Source organism: Oncorhynchus nerka, linkage group LG9a (assembly GCF_034236695.1).
Source record: "Oncorhynchus nerka isolate Pitt River linkage group LG9a, Oner_Uvic_2.0, whole genome shotgun sequence".
NCBI classification, from domain to species: Eukaryota; Metazoa; Chordata; class Actinopteri; order Salmoniformes; family Salmonidae; genus Oncorhynchus; species Oncorhynchus nerka.
Window position 1 is genome coordinate 49,948,649 of NC_088404.1, and position 27,623 is coordinate 49,976,271.

Sequence of the window (27,623 nt, forward strand, 5' to 3'; positions counted from 1 at the left end):
GAAAAAAGGTAAATGTGAAATAATATACATAAATATTTTTCTTCTAAACGTGTGCCACAAATTTTGGCACCTGTAGAAATTCTTATGAGTAAAATCTAACTGAAGTACATTCCCATTCATATTTTATGTTTTTAAGTTCACCTGAGTGATTAGGAACACTTAAGTGGTAAGTCATGACTTCCTGTTTCACTGGGGTATAAATACGGTGTGACACACACAGGTCAAGTTCCCATAGACATCCATCACTATGGGAAAGAGAATACAGTAATGATCTGCGACAAAAGGTTGTTGAGCTGCACAAATCAGGAAATGGCTATAAGAAAATAGGTCAATGGTTGAAAATGCCCATTTCCACTATCAGGGCAATAATTAAGAAGTTTAAAGCAACTGGAGATGTTAACAATCGGCCTGGAAAGGGCCGTGTGTCTATATTGACCCCACGCACAGTGAGGAGGATGGTTTGAGTGGCCAAAAAATCTCCACGGATCACAGCTGGAGAATTGCAGACGTTAGTTGGGTCTTGGGGTCAGAAAGTCTCCAAAACTACAATCAGACACCACCTACATTGCCATAAAAAAAAGCCTTTGCTGTCATCAAACAACAAACTCAAGCACCTATAGTTACTGGAACGTTACTGGAACATTCAATGGGACCGGGTTTTATGGTCAGATAAGACCAAAATAGAGCTTTTTGGAAACAAACACCAGAGGTCGGTTTGGTGTAGACAGAAAGATAGCCATGCAGAAAAGTACCTCGTCCCCACTGTGAAGTATGAGCTGTTGTGGGGCTGTTTTCCTTCTCACTTGTTTAGATGTCTGGAAGTACCAGCAGATACTAAGTTACCTGACTGCCTCTGTTCAAAGTGGAACATTAAGAGGGATCAACCCTTGGAATCTGAAGGAAAGAGATGAGGTGGGGCTCCAAAAACTTAGAGGAGCTGTTATCTTGGAAGGAGGTTGCTGAATGAAGAGGTGTAGACAAAGAAAATTATTTGTTTTATGGCTCTATCCAATAGTAGAATATTTTGAAAGAAAGAACAAGAGGATAAACAATAATTAAAACAGTTTTGAAAGGTGAATGGAGGGCACTTTGCAGTCAAAATGTGAGTGATTATGGTTCATTGTTTAACTTTCAAAGTCTTAATAAAAAAATTACCATTTTTCCCATTGTTCCTCAACAGTAGTGTATGATATACCATTTTCTAGCTCTGAGTCTCTACGAACGGACTTTTATCCAATGTAAAAAACTAACCAGATTTCGATTGATGTTTTGCTCCATAAGACCGATTTGGATCAACTGGGGCTAAAATGTTACATCTTATCTATATGCACCAAAAGTGAGTTTAGCCAGCCTTTCCCATTGTTAGACGTAGTGTATGATATACCATTTTTGTGAGTTTTAACTGTAAAAACACAATTTCAATTTTTGCTCCATAAGACCGATTTGGAACTCCATGTTACATCTTATCCATATGCACCTTAGCCACCTCGTAGACGTAGTTGTGAGTTTTAACTGTACCAGTGGTGGAAAAAGTATCCAATTGTCATACTTGAGTAAAGGTAAAGATACCTCAATAGAAAATGACTCAAGTAAAAGTGAAAGTCACCCATTAAAATACAACTTGAGTACAAGTCTAAAAGTATTTTGTTTTACATATATTTAATTAAGTATCAAAAGTAAATGTTATTGCTCAAATATAGTTAAGTATCGAAAGTAAACGTATAAATCATTTCAAATTATGTATTTTAGGCAAACAGCACCGTTATCTTGGTTTTATTTGATTTTGGATAGCCAGGGGCACACTCCAACACTCAGACATAATTTACAAAGGAAGCATTTGTGTTAAGTTAGTTTGCCAGATTAGAGGCAGTAGGGATGACCAGGGAAAAGAGTGCGAATTGGCCAATATTTCTGTCCAGCTAAGCATTTCAAAATGTTACTTTTCTGTGTCAGGGAAAGTGTAGGAATGTAGTCAAGTAAAAGTTGTCTAAAATATAAGTTGTAAAGTAAAGTACAGATACCCCAAAAAACGACTTAACTCGTACTTATTAGTATTTTTAATTTGGTACTTTACAACACTGAACAGTAGCCAAAAACCTTCTGTGATTGTATTTGGCAGTGGAAAAAATTGCTTTGTTTCAATGTGACAGGTTTCTATTGAACTTAGGCCATGGTCTACTTAATAAAGTCCATTATACATGTGATCTGTTTTCATGTTTTAAAGATAACACTCTTCTGTGGAAATCCTCCAGTTGAGAAGAGATAGTAGAGTGAGAGTGACTAGCAGGGACGGGTTCCCTCTCTGGCAAGAGCGGTGCACCCATCTCCACTGCCTGAGTTAGTCAGGTCAGCGAGGAGGAGCCAAGCCAACAAAAGAGGGGCATCGCTGGCCCCACAGACACCAAGGGTCCCAGGGGAGATCCAAAGCGAAGGGCACTGCTGGTCCCCAAAAAAACCCAGTTAGAGGGGCATATAGGAGAGAAGAAAGCATTGTTGAACCGTTATCGTTTCAAGAAGACCTGGACTGGTTCCTCAGGATCAATGGGACCAGGCTAGATCAGTAGGAGCTTTGAAAGAGGTATGTGAGACTTTAGATCAGGGCTCCCAAACCTTGTTCCTGGAGAGCTACACTCCAGTAGGTTTTCAATCCAACCCCAGTTGTAACTAACCTGGTTCAGCTGATCAACCAGCTAATTATTAGAATCAGGTGCACTAGATTAGGGTCGGAGCGAAAACCTACAGGACGGCAGCTCTCCAGGAAGAGGGTTGGGCAGCCCTTTTTTAGATCATAAATCTTCCTCATAGTATTAGATCTAAAGGCTCAGATCAAATGTATTTCTATCATAAAACTGTTTAACTTCCATAGCAATTCCTTTCACAAGCCATTCATTTAACTGAGGAGAGAAATATTTTACTCAGTAGTATCTGATAGTGATCATTTTTAAGACTTGCAGGGTCATTAAGATTGAAACTCAGAGATGACGTGTTGAACCAAAAGTATGGTGCCACAGTAGATGAACTGGCAGGGAATATTAATAAAACCACCATCACATATGGAAATTATATTCACCAAACTGAAGGGTTCAGAGAAAGACTGCAAGATGTGAAGATAGCTAAATGTGAACATGATCAAGGCTTCAGAACAGCCCATTCGTTCATGTGTGGTGGTGTACATGTGTGTGTACGTGATTGTGTGTGTGTGCGAGCGCGTATGCATGTGTGCGTGCGCATGTGTGCGTGCATGTGTAAATTATTTAGGGAGGGTTTATTGGAGCACAGTTTCTTCCAGTGTTAATAACAACTGGAAAAGTGACAAGTGCATCAAGTCTACAGTATGACAGGCCAATAATAGCCTGCTTTCATCAAAGACCAGTCTGTTTCATCACAGTTGTCAGACACAAGATTAGATACACAGACACAGCTATACATGCATACACACGTTTGAAAAGTGAAAGACCTTCCATATGATATGCAGATCACAGAGATAGCATCAATAAACACATCTCGCTGGGTGCTGACTAGCGGTGGACCCGAAGGATGCAGAGAAAGAGTCTGACTCATCTGTTCTGCCCAGCACTGCTATGCAGATTAGTGTCTCCACATGTTTACTTTTATTTCCAAACTGTCCGTATGTAGCCAAACGTAGCTGCTGCTCGTTCCGTTTCCTCGAAAATGTATAAATGGTTAAAAAGGCCCGCGTCTATAGAGACACATACCAGCTCTACTGGTAGTACTGCTACTACCAGCATTACTACAACTGCACCTGTCGACGACAAGCACATCCAATGCTAGCATCAGTAGTTCTACATTTGTTGTTAGCCCAGCTAACATGGACACTGACAGTTGTGAATCTGATGCAGCCGAAGAGCTACTGCCCCCTCACCCGAGAAAGCACCGAATAACAGACCATCGAAGAGGCACAAATATGATGAGAACTACATTGGTTTGGGGTTTACTTATATTGGGACTGGTACCTTTCCTCAGCAACAGTATGTTATATGTGCAAAAGTACCTTCTCACAACTCAATGAAACCTTCACTCTTGCGCAGACATTTAGAAACAAAACATGCCAACTTGAAAAATTTAGCCACAGGAGTTTTTTGAGCGAGAATTAAGATGACTTTTGAGTAGTAATACATGTATAAAAGCAACAGTTACCATTAATAAGAAGGGGCTAGAAGCGTCTTATATGGTGAGCTACCGTTTGGCTTGGACAGGCAAGCCCCATGCTATTGTGGAGGACTTAATTCTTTCTGCTGCTGCGGATATGGCTGAGACATTGCTGGGGGAAAAGGTAAAAAAACAACTATACAGACAATGACTTCATCAAACAAGACTGTTTCACAACGCATCAGTGACATGGCAGGAGATGTTTTGAAACAATTACTGCTTCGCATACAAGCCAAAGAATTCTATGCGTTACAGCTGGATGAGTCCACAGACGTGGCGGGCCTGGCACAGCTACTCCGTTACGTTTATAGGGAGTCAATTAAGGAAGACATCCTCTTTTGCAAATCACTGGAAACCAGGACAACAGGAGAGGATATTTTTTAAGGACTGGACAGCTTTGTGACATCAAATGGACTTTGGTGGTCAAGATGTGTTGGTATCTGTCCTGATGGCGCAAAAGCCATGACATTGAGACATAGTGGAGTGGTAACGCACGTGCAAGCAGTTGCTCCCGACACCACTTGGGTACACCGCAGCCTCCACTAAGAGGCTCTTGCTGCCAAAGGAATGCCTGATAGCTTGAAAGATGTTTTGGACACTACAGTGAAAATGGTTAACTTTGTTAATAAAGAAAGGCCCCTGAACTCTCGTGTATTTTCTGCACTATGCAATGAAATGGGCAGCGACCATGTAACGCTTTTACAACATACAGAAGTGCGCTGGTTAAAACCTCTTAGAGCAACAGGAAATGGAAATGCGCAACGCCAAATGCTAATAGTACTCGATAAAACTCAAACTTTCATTAAAACACACATGCAGGGTACTCAATTAAAGCTACACTCGTTGTGAATCTAGCCAACATGTCAGATTTTAAAAATGATTTTCGGGAAAGCATGAGAAGCTATTATCTGATAGCATGCACCCCCCCGAAAAACCTGAAGGGGACGTAAACAAAATAATTAGCGTAGCCGGCGCTACACAAAACGCAGAAATAAAATATAAAACATTCATTACCTTTGACGAGCTTCTTTGTTGGCACTCCAATATGTCCCATAAACATCAACAATTGGGTATTTTTTTTCCGATTAAATCCCTCCATGTATACCCAAAATGTCCATTTATGAAGCCTGTCTGATCCAGAAAAAAAACAGCTTTCCAAAACGCAACGTCATTTTTTAAAATGAAAAAAGTTGCCTAGAAACTTTGCCAAAACACTTCAAACTACTTTTGTAATCCAACTTTAGGTATTTGTAAACGTTAATAATCGATCAAATTGATCACGGGGCGATCTGTATTCAATAGCAGCAAGTGTTGAAATAATGGTCGATATTCTCTCTTTCATAACTTCCCCCGGTGTACCCGATGACAGGAAGTGCCTATTTCTCATTTCACCAAGGATTAACTTCAACCCAGTTGCCAAGACTGGCGACATTGTGTGGAATCTGTAGGAACTGTAAACTGGGCGCTATCTATTTTCCCTTGCCATAGACAATACAGGGAACTTTTTTGTGAACAGTTTTTCCTTGGGGTTTTGCCTGCTACACACGTTCTATTATAGTCACAGACATGAATGAACCAGTTTTCGAAACTTCAGAGTGTTTTCTATCCACACATACTAATCATATGCATATACTATATTCCTGGCATGAGTAGCAGGACGTTGAAATTTTGCGCGATTTTTAACAAAAAGTTGAAAAAATTCACCCGATCTTTAAGAGGTTTTAAAGTATTGACACGTTTTTTTAAATTGAGAGACGAGCTTAAGGTTTTCTTTACTGACCATCATTTTCACTTGTCAGACAACTTGCATGACTGGCCTATCTGGGTGATGCTTTTTCTCGCCTGAATGATCTGAATCTAGGATTACAGGGACTCTCCGCAACTATATTCAATATGCGGGACAAAATTGGGGCTATGATTAAGAAGTTGGAGCTCTTCTCCAAGGACAACACACGTCTTTCCATCATTGTATGATTTTTTTGTGTGTAAATGAACTCAAGCTTACGGACAATGTCAAATGTGATATAGCGAGTGAGTTGGATGCGCAATTACTCAGATACTTCCCCGAAACGGATGACACAAACAACTGGATTCGTTATCCCTTTTATGCCCTACCTCCAGTCCACCGATATCTGAACAAGAGAGTCTTGTCGAAATTGCAACAAGCGGTTCTGTGAAAATGGAATTTAATCAGAATTCTGATTTCTGGATTGGGCTGCGCTCAGAGCATCCTGCCTTGGCAAATCGCGCTGTTAAGACATTGATGGCCTTTGCCACCACGTACCTATGTGAGTGTGGATTCTCGGCCCTCACTAGCATGAAAACTAAATACAGGCACAGACTGTGTGTGGAAAACGATTTAAGACTGAGACACTCTCCAATGCAGTTATGTTCATCCTTTCAAGCACACCCTTCTCATCAACCCGTGGTGAGTAATTCACCATTTTTGATGAACAAATAAAGTTTCATATGTAAGATGGCTAAATAAAGAGCAAAATTATTAATTATTATTATATTATTATTTGTACCCTGGTCCTATAAGAGCTCTTTGTCACTTCCCACGAGCCAGGTTGGGACAAAAACGAACAAAAACTGTTTAATAAATGTGTCATATAGTGTGTGTGTGTGGCAGGCTAACAATGATGACAAAAAAAACAACATTTGAGAGTGCGCTGACCCTGGTGCTAGAGGGGGTACACAGTTGGCAGTTGAATGTTTGAAGGGTTACGGGACTATACACATTTTGGGAACCACTGATCTACACTGATTGAAGTGGATTTAACAAGTGACATAAATAAGGGATTGTAGCTTTCACCTGGGTTCACCTGGTTAGTCTATATCATGGAAAGGTGTTCCTAATGTTTTGTACACTCAGTGTATATTGATGACCAACATATTTATGCCAATTGCACATACATGGCGATGATAATGCCAAAGATATATTTATTTTTCCTACCACAAACTATCGGCAAGGGACTTATTTCATTTTAGCTGCTCCCGGCATTTTATGGGAAGGAAAATAAAATGTTTGATGAATTACAATGCATGGTTAGCAAAATGGCAGTTCATATGTCAAAGTATGAAAGTCCTATGAACAGTTCTAAGAACTGAAAGCTAGCGATGACACAAGGCACAACTGTCAGTATTACTAAGTAATCACACTAATAAAGGATCTGTTATAATATAACGTTTGTACATTGACTGATCGAGTGATTAGGATCATTTACTTGTCAGCTCATTGAAGGTTTGAGAGAAGGGTTAGCTTCCATTGTTAAAGTTCACCGCTGGTACGTTCATCTGGAGTCAATCAGCCCAGTCAGGAGACTTGGCTCCGGTTTGAGTTCAGTTGTGTCTTTTTGAGGAAAAACATGACATCAAATGTGGAGTCTTTTGTCTGTTTGAGCTCAGACATTGTTTTTTGGGGAGGGGGGTCTTTTTAATGGCCAGGGCGAGTGGTGTTCCTGGAGGCACTGGGACTATTTATGGTTCGAGGAAAGCCTGAGAGACTTCACCACGGACTGTTTGTCTTGGGCAAGGATTACGGTACAGTTTGACTGACAAAGCATAGCACAGGACTCGCAGCCAAAGCCTTTTCCTCTTCAGTTATAACTACAAATGTAAATGTTATATTCAGGAATTATACGGAATGCACAGTTGTTGGCCCCGCATAATAAGAATGACAAAAACAAAAACAACCATATTGTTCTTTCTGGTGTTAAACAGGTTATAAAACTTCCCAGAATCAGATATTGGTCAAAAAGATACTGAAATATATCTTGATTATTATCATTACACCATACAATGTACCTATTGCATATACAGTATACAGACAAGGATGCTCTCCTAGAAGTGAAGGAATTATAAAATAAATGAAGCAATCGCAATCCCATCAGGGGTGGATGAAAATTACGGCCGATTTTCCATGTCTCTATTGAAGACAACGTCAGGGGCCTTGTATTCTGAGAGTGGGGTCATGGTTTCCCTCCCTGGACTCGGATAAAGGCACTAATTGCAATTAGGTGTGGGGGCATCTTACACAAGAACCTGGAAAAAGTTATCCTGAAAAGAGTGAGCATGTGTGTGTGTGTGTGTGTGTGTGTGTGCGTGTGTGCGTCTGTGTTGGTGTGCATGCCTGGTGATGAATGGGAATCATTGTCAAAACAACAAACGCAACAGTTCTAATTAAGGCCCACTCCGATATGTAAATATCTTCATCGTGGTCACATTAACGAAGGCCAACTCAAAACGTCTTTGTTAGGGCAATATGACAAAATAAGCCCGGCAGACTTGATAGATCTTGACAGGAGCACATTCAGTCAAATGGCACCTTTCTCTGAGAAGAATAGAGGACCATTGTCCAGTGTGTGCAATCTAGAGCAGTGCAGCTCATTGACCCTCACTCACATGTCCTTTCCAGCCTTGATTATCCCTGCCTACTGAAGCCCATGATGTGTTTACTTTTTTCCCGCAAAAAGATGTGGTGATTTCTATCCTGTTCTTTTTCCTTTTCATGTTGGGATAGGACGACTAAGAGTCTAGGGCGATGGAGCTGATTCGCCGCTGTCTGCTGGTGGTAGTGTTGTGGATTGGGGTCAGAGAAGGGGCCGGTGGTGAGCAGATGAAGCAGGCCCAGGCTCCTCTTATCCCTCATCGGCCCTTCATCGTAGTGTGGAACGCCCCTACAGAGTCCTGCCGCCTTCGCTTCAAGGTGGACCTGGACCTCAGCGTCTTTGACATCGTGGCCAACCTCAACGAGACCCTTAGCGGGCCCAATGTCACCATCTTCTACCATAGCCACCTGGGCTATTATCCTTACTACGCCAGCTCTGGGAACCCCATCAACGGGGGCCTGCCCCAGAACCAGAGCCTGTCCAAGCACCTGAGCAAGGCCAGGGCCGACATCGACAAGCTCATCCCTCACAAGGACTTCCGAGGCCTGGGTGTCATTGACTGGGAGAACTGGAGGCCCCAGTGGGTGCGCAACTGGGGCTCGAAGGACATCTACCGCAACAAGTCCAAGGAGCAGATCCGGAAGCTCCATCCAGATTGGCCTGAGAGCAAGGTGGAGAATGAGGCCAAGGAGGCCTTTGAGAGGGCCGGACAGGCCTTTATGAACAATACTCTACTGTTGGCCGAAAGTCGACGACCTGACGGCCTCTGGGGCTTCTACTTGTTCCCCGACTGCTACAACTATGGCTACAAGACGCACCCGCATCGCTACACAGGTGAATGCCCCAACGTGGAGCATGTCCGAAATGACCATCTGATGTGGCTTTGGAGGGAGAGCACAGCTCTCTACCCCTCCGTGTACCTAGACTATGAACTCATGTCCTCGGCCAACACCGTCAAGTTTGTCCACTACCGCGTCAAAGAGGCCATGAGGATTGCCTCCATCGCACGCACTGACTTCACCCTGCCTGTGTTCGTCTACTCTAGACCCTTCTATGCCTACACCTTCATGGTCCTCTCAGAGGTGAGAAGGATTACTAATAACTGGTGATGTTGCTCTTGGTTCAAGAATGAAAATAGTGTTAGAACAGTGCTAAATATTCCAACACATTTTTAGCGCTTTTTAACACAAGTTAGCGCTTTTTATCATTTGTGCAAGGTTTGTATTGCCTGTCAGTCATTGTGATAAACTACCTAACCTCTGCATTTTTCTGTTAAGTCACTTGTCTTGTCTCCTGCCATGTTCAGGTGGATAAAAAGCTATTAATCTCCCAGAAGCTTCTGGAACTGTCACAGAGTGATGAGTGGATTGCTTAGTCTCAGCTATGAAATCTCACATGACCTTTAATTTATTTACAATACATGGGCTCCATCCAGAAACATCCCCTAGCCCTTAACCCCTATAGGCACTTGAGTAGATCTGAAATAACTGGATAGTTTAACCATTTCTACCATGCCCTCTGACTGGCTGGGTGGATATTACTTACCTACAGTATTTGAACCTTTCAGGTGTATTAAAGTACCTATAGAGAGGTGATATAGGGCTTATTCTGGATTGGGCCATGATCTCTATTTTGAGTTTCAGGGTGTAAAACATGAGAATGTACCAGTCAACATTGATCACTGGAGCAGGTCAAGTATTCACCTCACTTTGACCTGAATGACCTGACTGTGTTTGCAGTGTTACATCTTTTATTATGTCTCTCCTAGAGTGACCTGGTGCACACTATTGGAGAGAGTGCAGCTCTTGGGGCGTCAGGAGTGGTACTTTGGGGCTCCTCAGAATATGCTCGAACTCAGGTAAAGAAATAACACAGAAAACCATGTACAATATGATTGTTTTTATTTATTAATCCCGGATCTGAGGACCAACAGTGGGGCACCTTTTTTTGCCTGGAACACGTGATTTCAACTAATCATGTTCATAAAATGATAGTCTTATCAAGTTATGTCAAATCACAATTGATATTCTAATGTGATCCAAACATAGAAGTCTATAATGTACTGTACTGTATTGTACTTTACTGTACTCTACTGTACACTTAACTCAAGTAGAGTAAAGTACAGTACAGTACAGTACAGGAAAGTAGAGTATAGTTCAGTACAGTACAGTGGAGTACAGTAAAGTACAGTACAGTACAGTATGGTACTCTGTACTCTGTACTGTACTGAACTATATTCTACTGTACTGTACTCTGCTGTGCTGTACTGAACTATACTCCACTAGAGTTTCTTACAATTCACTGGGTCTAAATTTTTACAATAATTATTTTGGATGAATTTCAAGCTGTGCTATTTTCAATGTTCCTGATTAGGGCTATGGCGGTCATAACATTTTGTCAGCCGGTTGCTATTTCATTGGGGCCAGGAGTGAGAACCTAGACGAAGATGTCTGGTATCTCACTTGTTTGACCCAGTAACAATGGGAGAACTGATCTGCTGGTTTATTCTTGTTGGTTTTCGGTTGCAAGCAAGTTTGTTTTAACACGTAATCTCTCATTAGTAGCATTTTAGGAAATCCAGCGCTAACCTGCAGCTGCACATTAAGTTCTCCATGTTGGTTACAATTGACCCAATATGTTTTTACCAAGCTCATCCTGTGTATTAGATTGAACATTTCAAGCCTTGATTCCCTCCATTCCAGTTTTAGAGGAAATCAAATGGAGAGAAAAAAAGATAAGCAAGTCAAGGGATAGTGCATGAAGTAAATTAACATACTGTGGGTGACATAAGGAAGGTTCATTCAACGTAACTATTATTCCCAGTGAACTGCAGACCTATTTTTAGCTATACTTTCACAGACACCTATACTTATGCTGTGTATTTATGCTGTGCATCACATTGTGTTTGTGCCTCTGCCTGTCTATGTGCACCTCCAGAGAAACTGCCTGACCGTGAAGAAGTATATTGATGGCCCGTTAGGCCACTATGTCATCAACGTCACCTCAGCCGCCAAGCTGTGCAGCAAAGCCCTGTGCAAGAAGAACGGCAAGTGTGTGAGGAAGAGCCTCGACTCAGGAGCCTACCTCCACCTCAACCCCCGCTTCTTCCACATTCGCCGCAACCTGGGCCCCCGGGGTCCCCGCTTCCACGTGAGCGGCCATCTTAACAACCACGACATCCTGGACATGAAGCACAAGTTTACCTGCCAGTGCTACCAAGGCTGGACGGGGGTCTACTGCGAGATGCCCCAGATGCCACAGCTCCCTCCCATGCCCCGACCTAGGGACAACAGCCTGCTAGGGGACATACTGGTCATCCTGTCACTTCACTTCTCCTGTCTGTGTGTCATCATGTTCCTTGGTCTCTGCCTCATCATCAAGTGCTTGATACTGTAGAGAGAGGACTACCCAGCAAACTGGGAACATTCCCAGGACATTAAATAACATTCTTATTAAGTTCCAGCTAACATTAGGATGATAACATCCCACAAACATTTTTAATCACCAAATATTTTTTTATAAGAAATGTTTCAAATGAAATATAATTGGAATGTGCTCCTAACATTCTAAATTGTTGTGCACAACATCTGTATAAACTACCACAGAACATTCCCCTAAGGTTCACATTAGGTTGCCAGGGAATATAATAACACAACATTGCGGTAATGTTCTCAGAACTTACTGGCGCAACAAAATGTGGATGAAATAGTGGTTGTGTGGAACCATTACCGGAGCGTTCTGCTGATTTTGATGGAATTGTTATTCAAAACAATAAGCAGGGAATATTGCTACAATGGTCTCATGAAGTTATAGTGTGACATTATGACATGATGTTCCAAAAACATCCCCGAACAAACTTCAGCAATTATGTCTGGATTCAATTGAATAGGTTCTGAAAAATCTGTCCCAATCATTCGAATTTTAAATATTTGGAAGTAGATATATTTCCTGGCTGTCATAAAACAATTGCCAGAAACTTTAAGAGAATGCTGAAATCAATTAAACCCGACCCCAGTAGACAGATTAACATCCCAATTGCTTTCACTGGCAGAAAATCTATTGTCAAAATGAATATATTGCCACGGCTGAATATCTGTAGGTAAATGCTTCCCATGTCTCCCCCTTCTGGCTATTGGGATAAAATTCATATTGTGGTTTCAAAATGTATATGGAAAGGTAAGCAATCCAGGATAAAAATAAAAAACATTTAGAAAAGTACAAAGAGAGAAAGACGTAGGAGGACTATACGTACCAAACTTTAAATTGTATTTCGCCCCATCCTAAATTGGTTTACTGATATTTCCCTTAAACAATGTAAACTACGTTTTGGTCCTATTGTTGCTCATACAATTTCTATTTGGCACATAATGGTTTGAGAACAGTCCAAGATTTGAAAAACACATACACATTTCCAGGCATCTCTTTCTTTCTATATTTACAACTTCGTTCAGCTATGCTGGCCTATGGAATATCTCGGGAAACCCAACTACCAAACCATCCAATGATGGGATTTATATATAAATGATCTGGGCTACCAAAAGGAGAAATCTCTTTTGTATATAAACAACTTTTGGAAAGCTCATATTCAGAGGTAGCCAATACAAAAGTATGGTAAGTAAGTGAATTTGAATAACCCTTTAACTGGAAAAGAATGTGGAAACACATAACCTTAGAATCCCATAATCCGAACCATCAATGTATATATTTTACATTTGTTCACAGACTGTATTTACTACCAAGGAAATGTTTTACTATGAAATTGGCCATAATTTATTTTTTGTTTTCTTTTCCTGTATATACAGAATGTATTATTACTTCAACTCTAAAATATTATCAAAACTATCAATACGTTGTAGTTATGTACCTTTTGTAATGTTTTTTCTTTAAAATGTTTCTTCTTCTTTTGAGTGGCAGCCCATAGGTACAATGTGTAAAATAATGAATTGAAAATATATGAACGGAATAAGAAATCATAAACATTTAAATATTGTACCTGTAACCCCCCCCCCCCCATGAAAAAAATGACAAATAAAATACAAATTTGGTCAAAAAATTAAAAGAAACATAGTGCGACTGTTAATGGAGAAGTCATCCTAAATACCTAAAACAACATGAAGGGAACATTCCCACTAGACTCTCATGAAGTTATAGTGTGAATAAGAAACAGTGATGGAGAAACGTTAAATGACTGGGAGGTTATACATATGGAGCGTGCGACTCTCTTTGCTTGTATAGCTTACAGTTTATTCACCTCTACACTAAATCCTTTTGCGAGAGTCTTATGAAGTTATTCTGTAACGTTATGACATGATGTTCCAATGATGTTCTAAGAACATACTTCAATGATAATGGAAGTGGCTCTGAAAACGTCACTGCAATGCTCTGCCAATATTGATGTGCCATATTATTATACGAAGTTGCCAAACTTTGAAACTTAGTCTAAAAATGGCATTTCAATCTAATTAGGGTATTGTCCAAATATAGTTATAACTAGGGCTGGGCGACATTGCCAAAATATAATATCACAATATATATATTTCTTTCTGAATCCATTTGGCAGTATTTTATGTTTAAAAAAAGGGGACATTTAAAATGCAATTTGGTAAATGGCAAAAAATAAAAAATAAATGGCCCCAGCCATTAGGGTACTAGGGGGTAACTTGCCCCCCTAAGAACAATGTCTAATTGCTGACATAAAAAGGCAACTTTGGATAAAATAAAATTTGTGGATGAAGGTCATGTTTAGGCGAATAAAGTATAAGGGGAAATAAACAGTCTACACTTTTTTAGTTATTTAATGATATGTTGTTTTTAGAAAAGGGGCGTTTGTTTTAAGGTGTTTGGAGATGCCAGTTACCCCGGTAGAATATTATGGCATAGTACTTCACACAAGTTCTCACAACTCAGAATAAGACCCTGATGCAGACAGTATGAATAACAGACGTTTATTATAAAACAGGGGGCAGGCAAACGACAGATCAAGGCCGGGCAGAGGTCGGTAATCCAAGGCAGAGTCCGTAAGGTACAGAGTGGCAGGCAGACTAAGGGTCAGGTCAGGCAAACGTCAGTAATCTAGCGCAGTGTCAAAAGGTACAGAACGACAGGCAGGTTCAGGGTCAGGGCAGGCAGAATGACCAAAACCGGGATAACTAGAAAACAGGGGCTCAAGAACACAGGAGTACGAAAAACACGCTGGTAAGCGTAATGAGACAAGATGAACTGACAACAAATAACACAGATATAAATGCACAGGGGATAATGGGGAAAATGGGCGACACCTGGAGGGGGGTAGAGACAAACACAAAGACAGGTGAAACAGATTAGGGTGTGACACACGTGTGTTAAAATCCGTGTTATCAGTTATATTTAGAAATTCTTTAGAAACTAATACTTGAAAGCAAAGTCTAGTTGGCTTATTTTAATTATTTTAATAAAATATGGAGGGGGGGGAATGGTGTTGCACATATCACCATTAATATACGCACTAATCAAATCAAATCACATTTTATTTGAATACAACAGTGAAATGCTTACTTACAAGCCGTTAACCAACATTGAAGTTAAGAAAATAACAAATAATTAAAGAGCAGCAGTAAATAAAAATAGCGGGGCTATATACATGGGGTACCGGTACAGAGTCAATGGCGGGGGCACCGGTGTCAAGTTAATTGAGGTAATACATACATGCAGGTAGAGTTATTAAAGTGACTATGCATAGATAATAACAGGGAGTAGCAGCAACGTATAAGAGGGAGGGGGGGGGGGGGGCAACGCAAATAGTCTGGGTAGCCATTTGATTAGCTGTTCACAAGTCTTATGGCTTGTAGGTGCCTTTTGGTCCCAGACTTGGCACTCCGGTAAAACTTGCAGTGCGGTAACAGAGAAAACAGACCATGACTTGGGTGGCTGGAGTCTTTGACAATTTTTAGGGCCTTCTTCTGACACCGCCTGGAATAGATGTTCTTGATGGCAGGGAGTTCGGCCCCAGTGATGTACTGGGCCGTACGAACTACCCTCTGTAGCACCTTACGGTCAGATGCCGAGCAGTTGCCATACCAAACAGTGATGCAGCCAGTCAAGATGCTCTCAATGATGCAACTGTAGAACTTTTTGAGGGCCACACCAAATCTTTTCAGCCTCCTGCTGGGGAAGAAGCGTTGCCGTGCCCTCTTCACTACTGTGTCGGTGTGTTTGGACCATGACAGGTCCTTAGTGATGTGGACACCGAGGAACTGGAAGATCTCGACCCACTCTTCTACAGCCTCGTCAATGTGAATTGGGGCATGTTCGGAACAGATGGTGCGCTCATGCATGGTTCAGCCCTGCCACATCCGACAAGCATCAGAGCCGGTGTAGTAAGATTAGATCTTAGTCCTGTATTGCCGCTTTGCCTGTTTGATGGTTCATCGTAGGGTGTGGCTGGATTTCTTAAAAGCATCCAGATTAGTGTCCTGCTCCTTGAAAGTGGCAGCTCTAGCCTTTAGCCCAGGGCGGTTGTTGCCTGTAATCCATGTGGGTGCTCCTCAATGCCATCGGTTGAATCACAGAACATATTCCAGTCTGTGCTAGTGAAACATACTTAGCATCCACTTTATCAGACCACTTCCATATTGAGCGCGTCACTGGTGCTTCCTATTTGATTTTGCTTGTAAGCAGGAATCAGGATAGAGTTATGGTCCAATTTGCCAAATGGAGGGCAGGGGAGAATCTTTGTATGTAGAGTAAACGTGATCTAGAGTTTTTTCCCCCCTCTGGTAGCACAAGTGACATGTTGGTAGAAATGAGGTACAACGGATTTAAGTTTTCCTGCATTAAAATCACTGGCCACTAGGAGCTCCGCTTCAGGATGAGAATGTTCTTGTTTGCTTATGGCCCTATACAGCTTGTTGAGTGCGGTCTTAGTGCCAGCATCAGCTTGGGGTGGTAAATAGACAGATATGAAAAATACAGACGAAAACTCTCTCTGTAAATAGTATGGTCTACAGCTTATCATGAGGTATTCTAACTCCGGTGAGTTAGAATACTGGACTCTTATGTCCTGCCCGTTCTGTTTCTACTGTGAAGAAAATCAAATTCACTGCGGCACTATAAGTGATGTTAGGCCCGAGATGAAGTCGGGATCCGGCAAACCGTGCCAATATATCCTCCAAACACCAGCTTCGAGGGCATTATGACTTTTATACAATGGTTTACCAACATAGTCAAATAATGATTGACATATTGTCATTAAGAACTTTATTGTGATTGTGATTTATTCATACTATTTCATCCTTCCACAAGATATAGTCCCGACACAAATCTACGGTCGCTACCCAAGCCGGGTAGTTGTTCGTTCTATCGGTTCGGTTGCCAGGGACGAGACCCAGTCGTTCAGTCTTTTTGTTTTGTATCTATGGATGGGACCAAGTCGTTTTTTGTAAATGTTCCGTTGTCATACTGGTTGCTAGCTTGCCAACTACAGCTTACAGCTTACAGTTTACAACTTACAGTCACAAACAGTGCAGCCAGAATAACAACAGTAGCTGCATTTGCATTTGTTTAAGCTATTTTCTAGTGACATTTATTTGGATGCATCCATAACAATGAGGGAATGAGGTGTAATTTCGCCTGGCATAGAAAATGTGCTCGCTCGTGAGGACACTTTTGTTCAGAGGTGCTAGCCAACAACACATCTAACACAATCACCTCAAACTGAAGCTGGAAAAACTGCAAATTAGCTGCATTTAGTTTTGTTTTACCTTTTTTTCAATTGACATTTCTTTGTATATATCCATTACAATTATACCAGCTGATTCATGTCACTGCCCTATCCCATCTGGACAAGAGGAATAACTATGTAAGAATGATGTTCATTGACTATAGCTCAGCCTTCAACACAATATTACTCTCCAAGCTCATCATTAAGCTCGGGGCCCTGGGTCTGAACCCCACCCTGTGCAACTGGGTGCTGGATTTCCAGACGGGCCACCTCCAGGTGGTGAAGGGAGGAAACATCGCCACTTGGCTGAGCCTCAACACAGAGGCCCCACAAGAGTGCATGCTCAGCCCCCTCCTGTACTCCCTGTTCACCTGTTCACTCATCATCAAGTTTGCAGACGACAACAGTTGTAGGCCTGATTACCAACAATGACAAGACAGCCTACAGGGAGGAGGTGAGGGACCTGGCGGAGTGGTGCCAGGAAAATAACCTCTCCCTCAACGTCAACAAAATGATCGTGGACTTCAGGAAACAGCAGAGAGAGCACGCCCCTATCCACATCGACGGGACCGCAATGGAAAAGGTGAAAAGCTTCAAGTTCCTCAGCGTACACCTCACCGAAGATCTGAAATGGTCCACCCACACAGACGGTGTGGTGAAAAAGGCACAACAGCATCTCTTCAACCTCAGGAGGCTGAAGAAATTTGGCTTGGACCCTAAGACCCTCACAAACATTTATAGATGCACAATCGAGAGCATCCTGTTGGGCTGTATCACCGCCTGGTATGGCAACTGCACTGCCCACAACCGCAGGGCTCTCCAAAGGGTGGTGCGGTCTGCCTAATGCATCACCGGGGACACACTGCCTGCCCTGTAGGACACTTACAGCACCAGATATGACAGGAAAGCCAAAAAGATCATCAAGGACATCAACCACCCGAGCCACGGCCTGTTCACCCCGCTACCATCCAGAAGGCGAGGTCAGTACAGGTGCATCAAAGCTGGGACCGAGAGACTGAAAAACAGCTTCTATCTCAAGGCCATCACTAGAGCAGCTACTGCCCGGTTATTCAACCCTTCACCTTAGACATGGAATCACTGGACACTTGAATAATGTTTACATACTGCTTTACTCACTTCACATGTACTATATACTGTATTCTATCCTAGTCAATGCCACTCCGACATTGCTCGTCCTAATATTTATATATTTTTTAACTCCAATCTTTTACTTTAGATTTGGGTGTATTGTTGTGAATTGTTAGATATTACTGAAATTGTTGGAGCTAGGAACACAAGCATTTTGTTACACGCGCAATAAAATCTGCTAAATGAACTCAGCAAAAAAAGAAAACGTCCATTCACTCTCAATTACTTTTATTTTCAGCAAACTTAACATGTGTAAAAATTTGTATGAACAAAACAAGATTCAACAACTGAGACATAAACTGAACAAGTTTCACAGACATGTGACTAACAGTAATGGAATAATGTGTCCCTGAACAAAGGGGGGATCAAAATCAAAAGTAACCGTCAGTATCTGGAGTGGCCACTAACTGCATTAAGTACTGCAGTGCATTTCCATCTCATGGACTGCACCAGATTTGCCAGTTCTTGCTGTGAGATGTTACTCCACTCTTCCACCAAGGCACTTGCAAGTTCCCGGACTTTTCTGGGGGGAATGGCCCTAACACTCACCCTTCGATCCAACAGGTCCTAGACGTGCTCAATGGGATTGAGATCCGGTCTATTCGCTGGCCATGGCAGAACACTGACATTCCTATCTTGCGGGATATCACGCACAGAACGAGCAGTATGGCTGGTGGCATTGTCATGCTTGAGGGTCATGTCAGGATGAGCCTGCAAGAAGGGTACCACATGAGGGAGGAGGATGTCTTCCCTGTAACGCACAGCATTGAGATTGCCTGCAATGACAACAAGCTCAGTCCGATGATGCTGTGACACACCGCCCCAGACCATGACGGACCCTCCAGCTCCAAATCGATTCAGCTCCAGAGTACAAGCCTCGGTGTAACGCTAATTCCTTCGAAGATAAACACGAATCTGACCACCGCCCCTGGTGAGACAAAACCGCGACTTTTCAGTGAAGAGCACTTTTTTTTCACACCGGTGATGTCTGGTGAGGTCCTGCCTTACAACAGGTCTACAAGCCCTCAGTCCAGCCTCTCAGACGGCAGACAGTCTGGGCACTGATGGAGGGATTGTGCGTTCCTGGTGTAACTCGGGCAGTTGTTGTTGCCATCCTGTACCTGTCCTGCAGGTGTGATGTTCGGATGTACCGATCCTGTGCAGGTGTTGTTACACGTGGTCTGCCATTGCGAGGACGATCAGCTGTCCGTCCTGTCTCCCTGTAGCGCTGTCTTAGGCGTTTCACAGTACGGCCATTGCAATTTATTGCCAGAGCCACATCTGCAGTCCTCATGCATCCTTGCAGCATGCCTAAGTCATGTTCACGCAGATGAGCAGGGACCCTGGGCATCTTTCTTTTGGTGTTTTTCAGAGTCAGTAGAAAGGCCTCTTTAGTGTCCTAAGTTTTCATAACTGTGACCTTAATTGCCTACCGTCTGTAAGCTGTTAGTGTCTTAATTACCATTCCACAGGTGCACGTTCATTAATTGTTTATGGTTCATTGAACACGCATGGGAAACAGTGTTTAAACCCTTTACAATGAAGATCGGTGAAGTTATTTGAATCTTTACGAATTATATTTGCAAGACAGGGTCCTGAAAAAGGGACGTTTCTTTTTTTGCTGAGTTAATGTGTATGTGACCAATACAATTTGATTTGATGATTTCGACTGGCTGAGAATCACTGCCTGTCTGTCTCGTCCCGACTCCAGACACGTTCATTTCTATCGGACCGCTGGAGATCGAATTTGAATATTGAAACATTGTTGCAAATGTCGGAGAGACAGACAGACAGCAAGGTTTATATAAAAATCTCTGTTGTTGAAAACTAAATGTTAGTCTAAAAGAAATGTTAAATAATGTCGATGCTTTTTATAGTGGAGATCAAGTTTATAAATTGCCTGGCTGGGATGATGAGACAGTGGATTGCGCAGTTAGATGGAACAGAGTAAATAGGCATTTTAATGTCATAGATTTGGCCTGTGGTAACTTGTGGAATAGACACTAGCTGGAATGTGGTTTTAACCAATCGGCACTCAGGATTAGAACCACCCGTTGTATAAGTAAGGGATAATCAACAAGGGCTATGCTTTCTATGGAATTGAATGAATGACGTGGACCATGGAGTTCCGTTATTTTCCAGAAAACATATAGAGCTTGATTATCCCTTTTACACCATGGCTATAAAGAAATGTGTTCATTTGCCTGTAGAAATGTGTTCAACATCCACTAAAGTAGCTAGCAAGTTTACTAGATAGTGACAGTAGTTGTGGTGGTACCCAAACAAACAGACTTGCTTGTTTATCTAATCAAACCTTCAGGGCTGAGGTTATGGGCCCGCCCTACCGTACACTGCTTGCCCATCAAAATAAAATATTGAAACATTTATCATTTATTTGACCAAAAAGCACACGGAAGACGGCTCACTCTCAACAAAATCAAATGTGTTTTAATGGGCATATTATGCAGATCTAAGCTTTTAGCCTGCCTTCCCGCACAGCCTTTGCGACAAGACTCCCATTGTTAGGGCAGAGGCATGAGCATCTTGTCATTATATATAGATCTCTAGTTTCAGCCTCTTGCGAATTGGAAAGGAAAGTGGGCACTGTTCGGATGCTGGCTTCCCCTAAAGTAAATTGATGTTTTGGCAAAATTATATAATTTCTCCTGTTTTAATAAAATCATTCAAAATACTTCACCAGAAAGCATGAGTTAGCCACAGAGGATCATTAGCTTCTTAAAAAAATAGCTGTGGATTGATTCAAATCACAAGTGTGTAAGTCTGTGCGTATTTGGGAAGCCTGAAATTTGGGCAGCATGTGTGGCAATAGGCCTAGTTGATTGAGTTGCGGCGGTCAGTAAAAAAAAGACAACATCCCTTGAATATATTTGAAAATGTTGCAACAAGAATAAGGGGAGGGGTGTGTGGCGAGGATATGGCATGTCTCTCTCCAGAATACATGCATTCAGCTCTCCAGAATGTCCTCAGTCGTCTCCCACCAGTTGTTGTGCATTCACTGTGTGAATGGTTTTCCCTTTGATTGTACATTTTTTATCAATTCCCTATTACATACATCACCAGTAGGCCCAGTAAATGTACCTTTAATCCTCTGTCATTTGGTTATATTAATTTATTTTAATGCATGTATGAATTACAGTCATTTAGCCTACCGTTCTCATTATCGGAGTGGAAACTTTGTTTGCAGAGCTATCAACCTGCTACACTTGTGAGAAACAGGTTTTGGTTAATTTCATAACCATCATTTATGAGTTTAGTCAATTTAAAAACAAAAATGGAGTGCTCCATGTGAGCATGTGTCTGGTTTCTCTCTAGGAACATACAGAGGGAGCTTGTGTGCCTGAGCATGCATAGAAGTAGGTCTAACTGGCCTGCTATGTGCATACAGAGCATTCGGAAAGAATTCAGACATCTTCACTTTTCCCACATTTTGTTAGGTTACAGGCTTATTTGGGGCGGCAGGTAGCCTAGTCGTTAGAGCGTTGGAGTTTACTAGATAGTAAACTAGACAACCAAAAGGTTGCTGGATCAAATCTCTGAGCTGACAAGGTAAAAATCTGTTGTTCTGCCCCTGAGCAAGACAGGTAACCCACTGTTCCCTGGTAGGCCGTCATTCTAAATAAGAATTTGTTCTTAACTGACTTGCCTATTGAAGGTAAAAAATCTAATATATACATATATAAAAATCGACACACAATACCTCATAATAACGAAGCGAAAACAGGTTTTTATACATTTTTGCAAATTTATTAAAACTAAAAACTAAAAATACCTTATTTTCATAAGTATTCAGACCCTTTGCTACGAGACAAGAAATTGAGCTCAGTTGCATCCAGTTTCCATTGATCATCCTTGAGATGTTTCTACAACTTGATTGAAGTCCCCCTGTGGTAAATTCAATTGATTGGATATGATTTGGAAAGGCACACACCGGTCTATATAAGGTCCCACAGTTGACAGTGCATGTCAGAGCAAAAACCAAGCCATGAGGTCTAAGGAATCATCCTTAGAGCTCAGAGACAGGATTGTGTCGAGGCATAGATCTCAATAAGGGCAGAAAAATATTTCTGCAGCATTGAAGGTCCCCAAGAACACAGTGTCTTCCATCATTCTTAAATGGAAGAAGTTTGGATCCACCAAAACCTTTCCTAGCTGGCTGCCCGGCCAAACTGAGCAATCGGGGGAGAAGGGCCTTGGTCAGGAAGGTGACCAAGAACTTGATGGTCACTCTGACAGAACTCCAGAGTTCCTCTGTGGAGATGGGAGAACCTTCCAGAAGGACATCCATCTCTGCAGCATTCCACCAATCAGGCCTTTGTTAGAGGGGCCAGACGCAATCCTCTCCTCAGTAAAAGGCACATGACAGCATGAATGCCAAGCTTCACATGTGGAGGAAATCTGGCACCATCCCTACGGTGAAGCATGGTGGTGGCAGCGTAATGATGTTTTTCAGCGGCAGGGACTAGAAGACTAGTCAGGATTGAGGGAAAGATGAACGAAGGAAAGAGATCCTTTACGAAAACCTGCTCCAGAGCACTCAGGACCTCGACAATGACCCTAAGGACAACGGCCCATTCTCTCAACCAGCTTCACCTGGAATGCTTTTCCAGCAGTCTTGAAGGAGTTCACACAAATTCTGAACACTCGCTGGCTGCTTTTCCTTCACTCTGTTGTCCAACTCATCCCAAACCATCTCTTTTGGGTTGTTGTCAGGTCATCTGATGCAGCATTCCACCACTCTCCTTCTTGGTCAAATAGCCCTTACACAGCCTGGAGGTGTGATGGGTCATTGTCCTGTTGAAAAACAAATTATAGTCCCACTCAGCGCAAACCAGATGGGAATGCGCATCGCTGCAGAATGCTGTGGTAGCCATGCTGGTTAAGTGTGCCTTGAATTCTAAATAAATCATTGACAGTATCACCAGCAAAGCACCCCCACAACATCACACCACCTCCTCCATGCTTCACGGTGCGAACCACACATGTGGAGATCATCCGTTCACCTACTCTCTCTCAAATTTGGTTTCATCAAACCAAAGGACAGATTTTCAACTAGTCTCTTCTTCGCATTGGTGTCCTTTAGTAGTAGTTTCTTTGCAGTAATTCAATCATGAAGGTCTGATTCATGTCGTTTCTTCTGACCAGTTGATGTTGAGATGTCTCTTTTGAACAGTGTTACGAATCCCTTTTCGCCCGACAGTCTAGGGGAGATGGTAACGAGACCCGTAACATAACTCATGCAAATTATAATAGTGAAAAAGTAAAAGTGAGAACGAGCAGGAAAAGGGGCGCAGGGGGGGGAGCAGGAAAAGGGGCTGAGCTGGACCCAAGGAAAGAAATAATAAGTATTGAAAAACACCCCTAAGCTAGACTAGCCTATTTCAACAACAGCTAACTAACTAACCAAAAATACAGTGGGTGGTCCGCCCAGTTCTAACTAGTGTTTTTAACAAAGTTTACCTACGGGTAGTGTATGCCCATGGGCGACTTGTCTTGGTTCCCCCTTTTCCCACCAGCAAACAAATAAACACCATAACCAAAAACAATACGCACAGGTGATGACAAAGTCATATGGAGGTGCTCAAACAAAAGATAGCTCAATACATAAAGAGCGATAGCGAGACATAGTAGGAGAGGGTGAAACAGAGCGATCTACAGACATATGGCATTTACAGAGCGATTGAGCTCTAGAGCAAAAAACTGACAGGGTTTTTAAATCAAGGGAAAGGAACTGTGATTGGGTAGGAAACAGGAGGAGGTGTGTCTTCTGATTGATGATTGATTGGTGACTGATTGGGGAGTGATGATTTTCACCTGTGAGGGGAGAAGGAGAGAAAAGAACACAGGATACACACACACACACACACACACACACACAGGATACCTGTATCCGTAACACTCCCACCATTAAAAGAGCAACCCTAGGGGGGATTGCGACCACAAATAACAAACGGGATGATCCACTCCACTCTTGTCCTGCTGCAGTAGAACAGCACCAGCACCTCTGGCACTAGCATCTACCTCAAGTTTGAACGGTTGTTCAAAATCCGGAGCAGCAAGTACAGGGGTACTACATAAGAGGGCTGTCGCAGATTCAAAAGCTCTCTTACAATCAGGGGATTGATTGGTGACTGATTGGGGAGTGATGATTTTCACCTGTGAGGGGAGAAGGAGAGAAAAGAACACACACACACACACAGGATACCTGTATCCGTAAAAAACAGTTGATGTTGAGATGTGTCTGTTACTTGAACTCCGTGAAGAATTTATTTGGGCTGCAATTTCTGAGGCTGGTAACTTATCCTCTGCAGCAGAGGTAACTCTGGGTATTCCTTTCCTGTGGTGGTCCTCATGGGAGCCAGTTTCATAATAGTGCTTGATGGTTTTTGCAAATGCACTTGAAGAAACATTTAAAGTTCTTGAAATGTTCCAGATTGACTGACCTTCATGTCTTGAAGTAATGATGGACTGGGGTTTATCTTTGCTTATTTGAGCTGTTGTTGCCTTAACCATAATATGGACTTGGTCTTTAACCAAATAGGACTATCTTCTGTATACCACCCCTACCTTGTCACAAAACAACTGATTGGCTCAAACACTTAAACACTTATTTTTCTTAACAGCATTGTTGGTTAAGGGCTTATAAGTAAGCATTTCATTGTAAGGTCTTTAAACCTGTTGTTTTTGTCGTATGTGACAAATATAATTTTATTAAATTTTTTCATGTAAATCTTGGTAGGGCAAAATTGTTTCTCAAACTAGACACTCTAATGTACTTGTCCTCTTGCTCAGTTGTGCACCGGGGCCTCCCACTCCCCTTTCTAGTCTGGTTAGAGGCAGTTTGCACTGTTCTGTGAAGGGAGTAGTACACAGTGTTGTCCGAGATGTTCATTTTGTTGGCAATTATGAAGAATTCCACAGGCCAGCAACCCTGAACATGCATGCTTTCTATGATTAAATAAGAATACATTTATTGTTACAGTAACTTTATATGGGGCCATGGATGTGTTACTCATTTTAAGGTTGAATAAATACTGTTACATTTGTTTGAGACTTAACATTAGGCTATTTACTGTTTTACAAAAATAGTATTGAATTGTGTTTGATTGACAATGCAGACAAATATCAACACCGAAAGGAGATGTATCTACTGCTTGAATAGTTCCACCAGCCACTGGCTTAATCCTATTCATTAACCTGTTAGGGCTATCCCTGAATACTGCCCCTTCTGGAGGAATTCGGCACCCATATAAACCATGATAAATTTTTGTCAAAAGTTGCTAATATATGCAATTAAAAATTGTTATCGAATAGGAAACACTCTAAAGCTTATAAAACCGTTTAAATTTTGTCTCTAGCTAAAGCAGAACTCTCAGGGCATGCATTCTCCCAAAGTCTCTCTTGTAATGGGAAAAGTTGCCCTCACTTTGACGTCATTGTTTACACACTTCCCAAAGAGCTATAACCATGGAAACACGTTCTATGTCTTCAGCGTGAAGCCTGCTTTCGATGAGGCCTGTAACTGCGAGAATCACGTGCTCACGAGACGTTCAGCGTATTTTTGTATTTGTATTGTATTTTTGTTTGAGATGGAGATGTGAATCCAACATATCATTTGTTGACAAGTTATAAGGCCATTTACCGTATTGCAAAAGTGATATTGAATTGTGTTTGGTTGTCAACGCAACCAAATATCAACATTTGAAGAAGATGTATCTTCGGCTTGGACAGCTCCACAAGTGCCACTGATTCTGGCTTTAATTCCAGACTGTCTTCAAATTATTAATTGATATGATGGATTCACATCTCCATTTCAACCAAAAATCTAAATAAAAAAATGGGACTAAATCAAATCAAACTTCAAATGAACTTTAAATTCAGTTTGATTTGATTGAATCCTATCCTTTAACTTGTTTTTGGTTGAGATGGAGACGTGAATCCAACATACTTTATTTATTATTAACTTGTAGATTCCATTTGAAATCAACCAAAGCTTGGTATTTGGCATTTGATTAGGATCCCCATTAACCGCCCTTGCTTTCGCTGTCTGGCCGGCTCCCCTCTCTCCAATGGGGTTCTATGCCTCTGACCCTATTATGAGGGCTGAGTCACTGGCTTACTAGTGCTCCTCCATCCCTAGGAGGGGTGCGTCACTTGAGTGGGTTGGGTCATTAACGTATCTTCCTGTCCGGTTTTGCGCCCTCGGCCCCTGTGCGGTGGAGGAGATCTTTGTGGGCTATACCCAGCCTTGTCTCAAGGTAGTAAGTTGGTAGTCTATTGATATCCCTCTAGTGGTGTGGGGGCTGTGCTTTGGAAAAGTGGGTAGGGTTATATCCTGCCTGGTTGGCCCTGTCCGGGGGTATCGTTGGCCCCGTCTCAGCCTCCAATATCTATGCTTGTCACGCCCTGACCTTAAAGAGCCGTTTTATTTCTCTATTTGGTTCTCTCTCTGGTTAGGTCAGGGTGTGATTTGGGGTGAGCATTCTATGTTGTTTGTTTCTATGTTTTGCCCGGGTATGGTTTTCAATCATGGACAGCTGTCTATCGTTGTCTCTGATTGGGAATCATACTTAGGGAGCCTTTTTTACTTTTGGTAGTTGTGGGTAGTCAGTTGTCTTTGTTTGTGCATGTATAGCCTTACGGAGCTTCACAGTCGGTTTTTGTTGTATTATTGTTTTGTTGGCGACATTTGCAAATAAAGAAGAATGTTCGCTCACCACGCCGCACGTTGGTCCATTCCATACGACGATCGTGACAATGCTGCAATAATCTGTGTGTCAGGGGACTAGGGACAGTCTGTTATATCTGGTGTAATTATCCTGTTTTATCTGGTGTCCTGTGTGAATTTAAGTATGCTCCCTCTAATTCTCTCTCTCTCTCTCTCCCTCCCAGAGGACCTGAGCCCTAGGACCATGCCTCAGGAGTACCAGGCCTGATGACTCCTGGCTGTCCCTAGTCCACCTGGCCGTGCTACAGCTATGGAACCCAGACCTGTTCACCGGACGTGCTACCTTGTCCCGGACCTGCTGTTTTCGACTCTCTCTCTCTCTCTCTCTCGCTCTCTATCAATTCAATTCAATCGAAGGGCTTTATTGGCATGGGAAACATATGCTAATGTTGCCAAAGCAAGTGAAGTAGATAATAAACAATACAAATTAACAGTAAACATTACACTCACAAAAGTTCCAAAAGAATAA

General features: G+C 42.1%; 1 protein-coding gene across 1 annotated transcript; it reads left to right on the forward strand.

Annotated features, from left to right (window-relative positions):
• The first annotated feature begins 2,270 nt into the window (after positions 1-2,270).
• Positions 2,271-14,206, forward strand: LOC115134795 (hyaluronidase-like). The gene is made up of 4 exons (XM_029668989.2): positions 2,271-2,578; positions 8,693-9,643; positions 10,330-10,419; positions 11,499-14,206. The coding sequence occupies exons 2-4, from the start codon at positions 8,714-8,716 to the stop codon at positions 11,955-11,957; spliced, it is 1,479 nt and encodes a 492-aa protein (XP_029524849.1). The 5' UTR covers positions 2,271-2,578; positions 8,693-8,713; the 3' UTR covers positions 11,958-14,206.
• The last annotated feature ends 13,417 nt before the right edge of the window (positions 14,207-27,623 follow it).